Raw genomic sequence first — 13,642 nt, forward strand, 5'->3', positions numbered from 1 at the left:
ATATATATATATATATATAAGGCACACTGCACTGCCTTTTTTAGTTAAAGATGCCTCGATCAGACCAGTTACGTCTTTTTGTTGCTGAATCATAGACATCACCCATCCTCAACCTACTGTTATTCTGCTGTGAAGTAAAACATCGTTGTTTTTTGTTCTGTTCTCTTCCTCAAGTTGTTTAGCGCGTTCCTGCAAAAAAAACGCAAGGCTCTTAGAAAGAAAAAGGCTGCGAAGGAAGTAGGGCTGCAAAATTAATCGCAATTGTACTGAAATCGCAATATGAACTAGTGCAATATCCAATTGCAGGGGGGCGCAATATTTGTTAATGGCAAAATGTGTGTCAAACCATTCTGATTTAAGTATTGTGGTGCTGCAGAGACGTCAAGGCCCACAAATCCCATCCTACAGACTAAAGAAAAAAATCTTTGTTTGGTACAGATCCTTGCAAAAAATCACACTATAATCATTTTAATTTCTTTCAATGTTAATAATTTTCAATGAAAATGAGAATAATGATACAAAAACGATGAGTCCCTCCAATATCGTGAATCATATCGCAATCGCAATATCAGTCAAAATCATCGCAATTAGATATTTTCCTCATACCGTGCAGCCCTAGAGGAAAGTGCATCATCATTTTCATTGATAACATTTACATTAAGCCGCCCTAGCAGCTCAGAACCTGCTTTGTCACATCGGCAGCCTTGATCATCTCGTGGGGGTTCTTCTGTCCATTGAAAGGCCTGTTTACGTCCCTCTCCTCGTTGGTGTCAGGACTGTCCCATTGAAATGATAATAGAACTCATTCATTAGACATGCACAAGCCGTTAGTAGAGTGGGGAGGGGGGACTTAAGGTTGGCCATTGTTGATCACTCTGAGACCCTCTCACACACAAGCCGAGTCGTTGGCTGTTGGAGTTTCTCCGAGTACAGTCGTGTAACTGCCTTCCTAAACCTGTACTTTGACTCTTGCCCCAACTCCTGAATGCTTCTTCCACCCTGAGCTGTCTGAGCTTAGCTGTGGACCAGGATTTACTTAATGTTCAAAAGACTATTTTATCAATACAAATAAACATATTGGATTTCTATCCAAATTTTGCTCAAAACTAAAGAGAATGTGACAGATTAGTTCAGACTGTATTGTTTTATTTCATTCATTTTGCTTTTTGTCGTACACATCAACTTTAAACATATGGAATCAGAATCTGCCTTTAAAACTTCAGAAACGATATTATCTTTACATAGTTTTTCAATGATCATACAATTTTTCTTTTTCATATCTTAATTATATTTAAATAAATTCTTGAATTAGAAAGTATATTTTATAGTTTATTAACTCATAATGGTTTAGTAACATCAATATAATATCTGCCACAAATTTGTGTAGCTAAACTGTATTGTTTCCTTCTCTCCTGTCCCATAAATAATTGAATTGAATAATATCTTTACCAGATGAAAGAGCACATTGTAATATGTATTAAAAACTACAAACAGTGAGTTTTGAACAGTATTTACTATTATCTTGTGGTTGCTCAAAATGTGTCACACATATTCGCATATTCGTCACCACCGTCAGATATTTACAGTATAAAAAGCAATAAAATCAGGCAACTACAAGGTTATCTACATTCCTTAGGAAACAATTTTCAAACCTGCAGCTCTACTGCACGCTTCAAGATCACTCACTGTTAAAAGTGAGAGAGAAAATGTGAAAACAACCTCTTGTTAATAGTATTGTATTTGTAGTTTGCAGTGAAAGCTTTAATTGTCGTGAACTAAAATTGATTGAATGAACTCCACATGTAGATATATACATATAGATACATGTAGATATATATACTGTAATTACATTTTTGTTCTAATCTTGACCCAGTGAAACCTGTGCTGTCCCTTTAAGAGAAACCTCCTCCTAATGGAAGCATGAAAGCCTGATAACCCCTCCCTCTTCTTCCTCATCTCAAACACAGGCAGCTCCCATAGACAGTATATAAGAAAGCAGCTCCACGCTGAGCACGTTGGCTTCCCGCTCACTGATCTTCTGAAGTGGGAACAAAAAGGAAGAAAAGGACCTGAGTTTCGGTTGAGCCACAGACTTCTATTTGTGTTTGGAGAAACTCACAGTCACTGCTACGAGGTGAAATGGCGCAGAAACGTGTCAGGCTGGTTCGGGAAACTTTCTCTTGCTCGATCTGTCTGGATCTACTGAAGGATCCGGTGACTACTTTCTGTGGACACAGCTACTGTATGGACTGTATTAAAGCTTACTGGGATGGAGAGGACGAGAAGCAGATCTACAGCTGTCCTCAGTGTAGAAAGACTTTCACACCGAGGCCTGTCCTGATGAAAAACACCATGTTAGCAGATTTAGTGGAGCAACTGAAGAAGACTGGACTCCAAGCTGCTCCTGCTGATCACTGCTATGCTGGAGCTGAAGATGTGGCCTGTGATGTCTGCACTGGGAGAAAACTGAAAGCCCTCAAGTCCTGTCTGGTGTGTCTGGTCTCTTACTGTGATCAACACCTTCAGCCTCATTATAACTCCTCTGCGTTTGAGAAACACAAGCTGGTGGAGCCCTCCAAGAATCTCAAGGAGAACATCTGCTCTCACCATGATGAGGTGATGAAGATTTTCTGTCGTACTGATCAGCAGCTTATCTGTTATCTCTGCTCTGTGGATGAACACAAAGGCCACGACACAGTCTCAGCTGCAGCAGAAAGGACTGAGAGGCAGAAAGAGCTTGAGGGGAGTCGACAAAACATCCAGCAGAGAATCCAGGACAGAGAGAAAGATGTGATGCTGCTTCAACAGGAGGTGGAGGCCATAAATCGCTCCGCTGATAAAGTAGAGAAGGACAGTAGGCACATCTTCTACGTTCTTATCTGTCGCCTGGAGTACAAAAGCCTTGCTCTGGATCAGCATGTCCGATTCCAGCAGGAAACTGAAGTGAGGCGAGTCAAAGAGCTTCAGGAGAAGCTGAAGCAGGAGATCACTGAGCTGGAGAGGGAAGACGCTGAGCTGAAGAAGCTCTCACACACAGAGGATCACAACCAGCTTCTACACAACTACCCCTCACTGTCACCACTCAGTGAATCTACACCCAGCATCAATATCCGTCCTCTGAGCTACTTTGAGGACGTGATAAAGGCTGTGGCAGAAGCCCACGTTAAACTAATTGACGTTCTTAATGACACATGGGCAAAACTTTCAATGACTGTGCCTACAGTGGATGTTTTACTGCCAAATCCACAACCCAAGACCAGAGCTGAATTGTTAAAATATTCACGGAAAATCACACTGGATCCAAACTCAGCATGGCCAGTTGTGGTGTTATCCGAGGGGAACAGAAAAGCAACATTACTGCAAGAAAGCCAACCATATTCCAGTCATCCAGGCAGATATGATGTTATGCCTCAGGTGCTGGGTAGAGAGGGTCTGACTGGCAAGTGTTACTGGGAGGTGGAGCATAAAGGGGGGAGCATGTGTTTAGCAGTCGCATACAAGGATGTCATCAGATCAGGGAGGAAATTAAGTGCTTTTGGATGGAATGTCAAATCGTGGGCGTTCTATTCTTACGAAGGGGGTAAATATATATATTTTCACAACCGTAGAGATGCTGACGCCCCAGGTCCTGAGTCCTCCAGAGTAGGAGTGTACCTGGACCACAGCGCAGGTCTTCTGTCCTTCTACAGCGTCTCTGAACCCATGACTGTCCTCTACAGAGTCCAGACCACATTCACTCAGCCTCTCTACGCTGGAGTTCGGTTTTACGGTTATAGAAGCACTGTGGAGTTCTCTTAAGCAGAATTTGTTGAAGTAACTCTGCTGAATTAGTTGTTGTGTTTGAGTTTGAGTTTCTTTAGGTGACACTTCTACCCTGTTTAGTCATGAAGGACTGAACTGACATTTTCATGCATGAAAATGTTAACCTCTCTGTGCTCTAAATGTTTAATTCATATTTGTATCGATGCATTTTAAGGCTGTAGGTTCCCGTTATTGTAGATTTTTTTTTTTTTTGTTCTCACCGCTTTTCTAAATTTGTAAAGAAATCTACAATGACATTTACATTAATTTTGTTTGGTAGACCTGTGAGCAATTGTTAAACTGTAATTATCTTGATCATGAACAAAAAGGGGATAATTAATTCTTCTTTTACTTGGCTGAGATTCTGGTCAACATATTGGTTGTTTGGGACGTGTGAACAAACGGTGGCTGTCGCACAAAACCAGAATAAGGGATTAAGCCTAAATTCATGTTATCCTGGATGAATTTAGCTATGACTTTTGTTGCACAAAAGCAGGTTGAATTAAACCCCAGCCAAGTAACCATGGTGTTAAATCAGCTGCCGCTCTGATTCAGAAATAAACGTGTTTAACAGTTATTCCGTTGTCTTTTGAATGTGTTCTGCTTTATTTTTATTAACATGCATTACTTGTCTCTATTGCTGTCACGAATTTGATTTAAATCCTACTATTGCAGTTGTTTAGATGGTTAGAAATGGTTGCACTGGCACCGGACATAAAGTGGCACAATGCAGCTATATTCCCAGATGACATTAATGGCAGACTGGTTAGAGATTCTTCTCTAATAAAGGATAGTTTGTGTTAATCCTTAATACGTAGGCGTAATGTTCTTTTATTAGGTATTATAGCTTACTTTGGTTCGATAACCTTCTCAATTACTCTCACATCACGGGACCAATAATTTCTATAGTTTAGTGTACATTCATCACACAGGGACCGCCACAATGCTTCTTAATCTTTTTATTTTGGTGCTGTCACTTGTCAGCTCGGAGCTTGGGAGAGAGGAAAAAAAATACATGATTAATACATTGTTTTACAGATATGCTTACAGTGTGTATTGAAGTCACTTCTTTTTTCTAGTTTTTGTCCAGTCATGTTTGTTCGGTATGAACATTAATTGTAGGAAGATATTTAGAATTAGACATAGCTTATAGAGATTGGCGCATATGGTTGTAAAACATATTCTCGCATTATGAATAAGGGTTTGAAATTAAGCCCAGTCCCTAAATTTCCCGAGGAACATTAATTCCCTCTGCTCACTTTTAAGGCAAAGTAGGCAAAATCATAAAACATTTTATTTATATAGCGCTTTACATGGTAGGCTACTCAAAGACACTTTACAGTAAAACCAGCACATTTAGCACATCAATAGATAGATACAGCAATAAAACCAACACATAAAACAAGCATATTAAAAGCAATTAAATCAGAGTGTACAACTTTGTAAAAATGTGGAGTGACTAGTAAGTAAATCTTTTTAAATCCTTACGCATTCAGTCGGTCCGTTATTGTCTGTCGGGCCTTTTCTCTCTGTCTGGTAACGAGCTGTTTTTCCCTTTTTGCAAATTATATGCTTCCCCTCCTCGAAACTTTCCATTAGAAGCTGCTACTCAGAGGGTGAAACAGATGCCACACGCGTCTTCTCCATTTCGGCATATAGTTATTCTTTTTCATACCTAATTATATTTAAATAAATTCTTGAATTAGAAAGTATATTTTATAGTTTATTAACTCATAATGGTTTAGTAACATTGATATAATAATATCGTCACAAATTTGTGTAGCTAAACTATATTTTTTCCTTCTCTCCTGCCCCATTAATCATCTTACAAACGATTTATTTTGTGACCTGACACAAAGATTAGGAACCACCAGACTAATCCTTAATTGTGTATAAAGTAGTTCAAATCAGCTCCGCCTTAACCGGCTACAACAGTGTAATGCTGTTGTAAAAAATGAAAACCGGAAACGACAAACGCGTCATGTTTTAAGCGAGAAACATGCCGTGCAGTTGCTGAATCTGTCTTCATTTCAGATCGACAAAGGTCAGTTTAAAAGATTTTCGTCAGAATTTGAGGGGCGTTAGTCAGGCTCATCCCGCTCGCCATTTTCGGGTTAGCAAGCCACCAATCAGATGGGTCATTGAGTCCGACTGCCCGCCCTCCGATTATAACAGACAGACTCGAGTCACCGACCTCACCAGACTGTCTGACGGCCGATTATCAGGTTGGTGTGTCAGGGCCGTAACAGAGACAAAGGCTGTGGAAATAGTTCTGGACTCCTGGGCCTTTTCCTCAGTAGTTGTTTGCACAAAAACAAACAAAGGGGAAAATAATCCATTAATGGTGTTTTTTAGATGGAGAAAATATAGCACCAAACAAGAACATTAATATTAGACCATTCTGCAAAACTGGAATATTGTCTGTGGAGCTTTAACAATTCTTTGTTTTCTACAATATCAACACATGGAAACTACAGTGTGATTATGTTAGGGAAAGATTGTGGTTTTATGGGTTTATGCTTTTATAAAGTTGTGTCTGCACACTTTGTACATTATACATGATATTATCTCTCTCTTTTATTCACTCTTATTTTTCTTCTGTAGCCTACATCACTTTTTAACAACTCAATGATTCCTGAACATGTCCCACTAAGAAAAGTGCTAATTCTGTTGGAAAATAATAACATTTTCATGAAAAAAGAGAGGTTATAATCAGGGCATCTTTTGCAAATATATAAGGTTCTTTTATAGGTTTATTTTTTTATTAATTTAATGACTATATGCTGGCCCATTGCCTACAAAATCAGTTGTCCTCGGATAGGAGATAATCATTTCAACTTGATTAAAAAAAAGTAATAATTGAATTGAATAATATCTTTACCACATGAAAGAGAACATTGTAATATGTATTAAAAACTACAAACAGTGAGTTTTGAACAATATTTACTATTATTTTGTGGTTGCTCAAAATGTGTCCCACATATTCGTCACCACCGTCAGATATTTACAGTATAAAAAGCAATAAAATCAGGTAACTACAAGGTTATCTACATTCCTGAGGACCCCATTTTCAAACTTTTTTTTTTTTGATTTACCAAAGAACATAGGTACATCGCACATATTAGTGCATATATAAGTGTTCAAAGCTTGGTTTGAAGTCCCATTTTAAAACCTGCAGCTCTACTGCATGCTTCAAGATCACTCACTGTTAAAAGTGAGAGAGAAAAATGTGAAAATAAAAACCAGTATTTCTTTTTTTATCTTTGCGGGAAGCTTTAATTGTTGTGAACTAAAAATGATTGAATGAACTCCACATGTAGATATATACCCATGGGCGTCAGTTTGGTTTGAAATGTGCCGGGGGCAGGGACGCATCAGGAACTACATTTCCAGAAGTGCTGGGTACAATGACGCATTCATCTTGTTTTCTCTTTTGCGCAGGTCATGTTTTGAAAGACGCTGTCCTGTAGCTTACTAATGAATAAAAACGAGGTTTAATATACCTAAACAGTGATCAATGATGAGCAAATTTCTCTCTAATATTGCTCCTCATAACCACTGAAAACTGTCAACAAATCTAACCCAAAGTCCAATTAGTATATGGACGTTATCTGAAAGCGTTTCTGCTTCCCATTTTCAGCAGGGCAGCGGAGCGGCTGAGGGTTGACTCCCAACGGTTCTCATGGGCTTTATAAGTCATAACGTGAAAAAGCTTCACGTGGTTTAATGTACCTAAACAACGATCAATCATCACCACATTTCTGGTTAGATTTTTTGACAGTTTTCGGTGGTTATGAGGAGCAATATGAGAGAGAAATTTGGTAATCACTTATCATTGTTTAGGTAGGCTACAAGCTTTTTCCTCGACATATGCGCCAATGAAGAAGAAAACGCTTTGTGAGATAACTTAATCGTTGGATTTCGGTTTAGTTCTTTTGACAGGCTTAAGTGTTCATCACAAGATATGGTCATGAGAAATTTGGTGATCATTGATCGTTGTTTAGGTACATTAAACCACGTTAAGATTTTTCACGTTAATGTCCCGACAGCAGTGTTGTGAACAGAGAAGCGTGCGGCCTGCGCAGCAGCAGAGCGGCTGTGTGTGTGTGTGTGTGTGTGTGTGTGTGTGTGTGTGTGTCTGTGCCTGCCCTGTGGGGATAGATTGTTGTGGATTTTTTGGCATCTGTCGCTCAAGAACTTTTTTTTTAACTAAATTGAGCTCGAGGTTTTCAAAAAAAAGTGGTGGGTACAAAATGAAAACGAAATCTGGTAGGTAGGCTACGCGTCCCCACCGAAATTGTAATTACATTTTTGTTCTAGTCTTCCCAGCATGTATAAAAACCCAGTGAAACCTGCGCTGTCCCTTTAAGACAATCCTCCTCCTGCTGGAAGCATGAAAGCCTGATAACCCCTCCCTCTTCTTCCTCATCTCTAACACAGCCAGCTCCACGCTGAGCACGTTGGCTTCCCGCTCACTGATCTGCTGAAGTGGGAACGGAAAGGAAGAAAAAGACCTGAGTTTTGGTTGAGTCAGAGCACGGACAAATATTTGTGTTTGGACAAAACTCACAGTCACTGTCACGTGGTTGAAATGGCGCAGAAACGTGTTAGGCTGGTTCGGGAAACTTTCTCTTGTGTGATCTGTCTGGATCTACTGAAGGATCCGGTAACTATTCTCTGTGGACACAGCTACTGTATGGACTGTATTCAACGCCACTGGGATGGAGAGGGTGGGAAGCAGATCTACAGCTGTCCTCAGTGCAGAAAGACTTTCACACCGAGGCCTGTCCTGCGGAAAAGCACCATGTTAGCAGATTTAGTGGAGGAGCTGAAGAAGACTGGACTCCAAGCTGCTCCTGCTGATCACTGCTATGCTGGAGCTGAAGATGTAGCCTGTGATGTCTGCACCGGGAGAAAACTGAAAGCACTCAAGTCCTGTCTGGTGTGTCTGGTCTCTTACTGTGATCAACACCTCCGGCCTCATTATAACTCCTCTGCTTTTGAGAAACACAAGCTGGTGGAGCCCTCCAAGAATCTCCAGGAGAACATCTGCTCTCGTCATGATGAGGTGATGAAGATGTTCTGCCGTACTGATCAGCAGTGTATCTGTTATTTCTGCACTGTGGAGGAACATAAAGGCCACGACACAGTCTCAGCTGCAGCAGAAAGGACTGAGAGGCAGAAAGAGCTCGAGGGGAGTCGACAAAACATCCAGCAGAGAATCCAGGACAGAGAGAAAGATGTGAAGCTGCTTCAACAGGAGGTGGAGGCCATCAATAGCTATGCCGATGAAGCAATGGAGGACACAGAAAATCTCTTTACTCAGCTGATCTGTCTCATGGAGACAAGACGCTCCGATGTGAAGCAGCAGGTCAGATTGCAGCAGAAAACTGAAGTGAGCCGAGTCAAAAAGGTTCAGGAGAAGATAGATCAGGAGATCACTGAGCTGAAGAGGAAAGCAGCTGAGATGAAGAAGATCTCAGACACAGAGGATCACACCCAGTTTCTACACAACTACTCCTCACTGTCACCACTCAGTGAATCTACAACCTCACCGAGCATCAATATCCGTCCTATGCGCTACTATGGTTATTTGATAGCGGGTGTGTCAGAAGTCAGAGACAAACTACAGGACACTGTGAGCGAGTTGTGGACAAACCTTTCGACGCCTGCGACCGAAGTGGACGTCCTACTGCCAAATCCACAACCGGAGCCCAAGACCAGAGCTGAATTCTTAAAATATTCGCAGGAAATCACACTGGATCCCAACACAGCAAACACACACATGTTGTTATCTGAGAGGAACTGAAAAGCAACGTTGCTCATAGAAGAACAGTCTTGTTCCAGTCACCCAGACCGGTTCACCGGATGTCGACAGGTCCTGAGGGAAGAGAGTCTGACCGGATGTTGTTACTGGGAGGTGGAGTGGACCGGGAGAGGCGTTCAGGTAGCAGTCGCGTACAACGACATCAACAGAGGAGTGAGCTTCCGTGAATGTGCATTTGGATTGAATGACAAATCCTGGGCGTTGGACACTTATTCAAATAGTTTCTTGCACAACAAAGTCAAAACGCTCCTCTCAGGTCCTGTATCCTCCAGACTAGGAGTGTACCTGGATCACAGTGCAGGTCTTCTGTCCTTCTACAGAGTCTCTGACACCATGACTCTCCTCCACAGAGTCCAGACCACATTCACTCAGCCTCTCTATGCTGGACTTCTGTTTTTCTTTTGTGGAGCCACTGCCAAGTTCAGTAAACTCAAATAGACAGAAGTCAGTCAAAGGACAATGGGTTAAATTCTGTGTTTTCGAATTGTCAAACAAGACCCATTTTTGTCTACATTATTATAGATTAGAGCTCATTGTTGTTTGCTCAACAGAGATCAGGTTGCAGTCAAACATTATGGCTGGTACTTTCAGTAGTTTTGTAAAAAATTTTTAACTGGCACTTCTCCCTTTTATTTTTTTTACATCGCTGAGATTTTAATCAAATATATTGGTTTTGTGAACAAAACTGAATTTTCAAGATCAATAAACTAACACGAACAAAGTATTTTCTTCTTGTCTTCATTCCAGCGTATCATACAAAGCTGAAGGAGAAAATGTGACAGTGATATGAGAGTATACAGATTATTTTTTTTTTTTTTTTTTTTTAGTAGTCCCTAACTGAAACTTTTTGTGGCACAGGCAGACATTTTTTGGGGGCGCACATCTTGAACTGCAACGTCATTTTTCACATTTTCCCCATTTGTTACTAATAAATGCTTCGGTAATAAACCCAGGAACTAAAATGTGCCGTTTTATTTTAGTTCAGTCCTATTTTAATTGAATGGTGCTTAACAAATGCCCATTCAGATATGTAAACAAGGCATGATTCCTGTTAATGTACTGTATTACTGCCTCTGCCCCATACAGGATCTCCCTCCATTCTGTTTTTTTTCTAGTTAACACTGAAATAACAACCATATCTATCTTTTTCATGACTTGCTGCTTTTTACAACCAATGTTTTTCTTTGTGCACTGAGTCAAAAAAGTGGATTTATTACAGACTTGAAAAAGTGAGAATTCATTTGGTGAAGTTAACATCACAACAAATCAAAATTTGAACCCTGATTAAATTAGATTAGTTCATACTTTATTCATCCCACAATGGGGAAATTCACTTCAGCAGTTTTACAACAAACAATGTGCAAAAAGTACTGAATGAATGTAAAGTGGCATTATATAAAAAGTATTTTAAAGTAAAGTGAGGTGGCCATAGTGCCAAAAATATTGTAATGTAAGTAAGTAATTGACGTGAAATTAGATTGATTAATATGTAATTAAATAACAGCAAAATTAATTAACCATAATACAAAGGATACTGAAGTGTGACCAGTAATCAGAATGGAAACATTTAAATACAGATGCACAACACAAGAGGGCGCCTTCCTCCTGCTAATCACAGACGTAGTGGAGGTTAACTCAGGTCGACTCCGCATGTTTTAGTTATTAAGAACATGTTTTATAAAATGAAATATATATCATAAAAACACAAGGTGTAGTACATCATGACTAGTGGCTTTAAGTCATTTTGAGTTCATCTTTTAAGGGAACTAAAGTCAAGAAATGATTGCTTTTCTTTTGTTTTTTGGAAATTGGTAGTAACACAGAGATCTTCAACAGGGGGTCCTCAGAGTTACTGCAGGGTGTGGGGGTGGGGAGGCTCCAAATTATTGTTGATTTTTAAAAAGTACAGAAAAATACTTCTAAGCCCATCTATAAGGTGATACAGGTGCACCAGAGGGGGTTAAGTAGGTCAAAAGTCTAACTTGCAAAAATTGAATTTAATAGAAGGCAACATTTTTGGTACTAGACCTTCATCTGGAAAAATGAATGAAGGGAGATTCTTTGCAACTTTTGAATTTTCTTTCAAAAATGTAAATGTGTTAACATAAATTCAACATATTATTAGCAAATGTAAGTCAGCCTATTTGTGAAAAGTAGTCACTAAGATCCACAGATCCAGTTCATCCTATAGGATTCACTGTGTCACATGTATGTTTAATTTTAAAACAGGATTTATGAAATCATACCAACAATTATTTTTTTATAGCTTATTTTTTTATGCACTAAAATGTATATGTATAAAGGCTTTAGGCTTTTATAGTAGTTAAATATGCAACTTAATTTTATAAAATATGTAGTAGGGGGTCCCTGCTCTATCCATCTCTCAGATAAGGGGGTCCTTGGCTTAAAAAAACATTGAAGACCCCTGATTTAGAAATGATGCAGTTTGCGTCCAACCAGAAGTGCAAAGAAAAAAAAAAATACAATGTGATATTCAAGTATAGACAGGTGGTGCATAAGCAGGACAAGAGATATAGTGCAGTGTTAAGAGCTGAATAAATATGTAAAATGAACAATGTACAAACACCATGTACAGATATGTGCAAAGTAATAGCAGTGACATTATACTAGTAGTAAGAATAATATAGATGTAGATATATGCAGTGTATTAACAGAATATATAGTAAGAAAAACTGAATAAATATAGATATACTGAATGAACCCTAACCCTTATAACCCTCCATTGAGACAGCAGCTGGTGATGCACCTGTCTCTCAAAAATCTCTCATATCAGTTTAACATTTTCTCCATCAGCGTTGTATGATCCCCTGGAATGAAGACAAGAAGAAAAATACTTTGTTCATGTTAGTTTATTCATCATGTAAAACCTTGAGTTTGTTCACACATCCCATCAGTAAAGTCAGTTCAATGATGTCATGTACAGATTTGATATGTAAAAGAGAAAAATAATCTGAATTATTACAGTTCTATCATACCTCATAACAACAATAACCACAACAACTTTGGCCAGCCAAACAAATGAATGTGATATAGATTCCTTAACAAAAGAGAATATATAGAGGATAAAGGAGGTCTGGTGCTTTCTTCCTTGAGACACATGCAGTGGAGGAAAAAGAAGAAACTACAAATGCATCAAAAAACATTTAGAGCACGGAGAAATTCACATTTTTGCGAAGAAATAACAGTTCAGGTCAACAAAAGTCACCGTGAGCAGTGATAGCATCCATGACCTCTGTCAGGCCCGTAGACAGGGGGGGTGAACCGAACTGAAAGTCAGTTTTTTTTGTGTGTTAACTAGCTTTTTGTGTGTCTTTTAAAATAACGACGGCCAACAATTTGAATCCTCGTCAAATGAAAAAGAGCTAAACCAAACTGAAGCCCTAATCAAAAGCATTTCTGTGAATTTGTTAACTGGCGCGCGACATGGAACAATCTAACGTCTAATGCAGGGGTGTCAAACTCAACTTCCCAGAGGGCCACACTGGAAAAAAATAATGACATCAAGGGCCAGACATTGACATGCTTTATTTAATCGAAAAAAAGTCAAAAATCTTTTATTGTATTATTGCATGTCTCATATAGTCTTCTCACTTACAGCTTGGTCGATATAAAGCCCCAAAAAAGTTAACTTAGCCATCAAAGTAAAAAGCGACACAAAAACATCGGGCAAAAAATGTCTGAAAAAAAGCGCCAAAAGCGTTGGCAAAAATTGATAAAAACTACAGATAAAAGCAACAAAAAGTAGTTGTGCCAAAATTCATTGTGAACCTAAATTGATATGCGGGCCGGATTAAAATCTGCGAGTGGCCGGATTTGGCCCGCAGGCCTTGAGTTTGACACGTGGTCTAATGTATCAACAATTCACGCAATTATAACAAAATGCTTGAGGCGTGTGTGCATGTGTGCATTAGCGCTGAAAAAGGTGGTACGTGATCTTTGGTAAGCAATTTGACAACATTGTAGTAAATATTTGTGGTGGTGCTCGTTAAGATA

General features: G+C 39.3%; 1 protein-coding gene, 1 long non-coding RNA gene and 1 pseudogene across 2 annotated transcripts; 2 read left to right on the forward strand and 1 right to left on the reverse strand.

Moving 5' to 3' along the window:
- The first annotated feature begins 1,937 nt into the window (after window positions 1–1,937).
- LOC114564913 (tripartite motif-containing protein 16-like) lies at window positions 1,938–4,340 on the forward strand. The gene has a single exon (XM_028592587.1). It carries the CDS (start codon window positions 2,140–2,142, stop codon window positions 3,796–3,798), a length of 1,659 nt encoding a protein of 552 aa, XP_028448388.1. The 5' UTR covers window positions 1,938–2,139; the 3' UTR covers window positions 3,799–4,340.
- A 3,831-nt stretch (window positions 4,341–8,171) lies between these two features.
- Window positions 8,172–10,352, forward strand: LOC114564911 (tripartite motif-containing protein 16-like; annotated as a pseudogene).
- Window positions 10,353–12,482: 2,130 nt separating this feature from the next.
- Window positions 12,483–13,160, reverse strand: LOC114564918 (uncharacterized). The gene is made up of 2 exons (XR_003693860.1): window positions 12,642–13,160; window positions 12,483–12,599 (listed from the first exon to the last, which is right to left on the reverse strand). It is a non-coding gene; the product is annotated as an uncharacterized LOC114564918 (long non-coding RNA).
- Between the last annotated feature and the right edge of the window lie 482 nt (window positions 13,161–13,642).

Source organism: Perca flavescens, chromosome 12, assembly GCF_004354835.1.
Source record: "Perca flavescens isolate YP-PL-M2 chromosome 12, PFLA_1.0, whole genome shotgun sequence".
Lineage (NCBI taxonomy): Eukaryota > Metazoa > Chordata > Actinopteri > Perciformes > Percidae > Perca > Perca flavescens.

Coding starts and splice junctions, on each gene's coding strand:
- LOC114564913 (XM_028592587.1), top strand. CDS start 2,140: ATGGCGCAGAAACGTGTCAGGCTGGTTCGGGAAACTTTCTCTTGCTCG.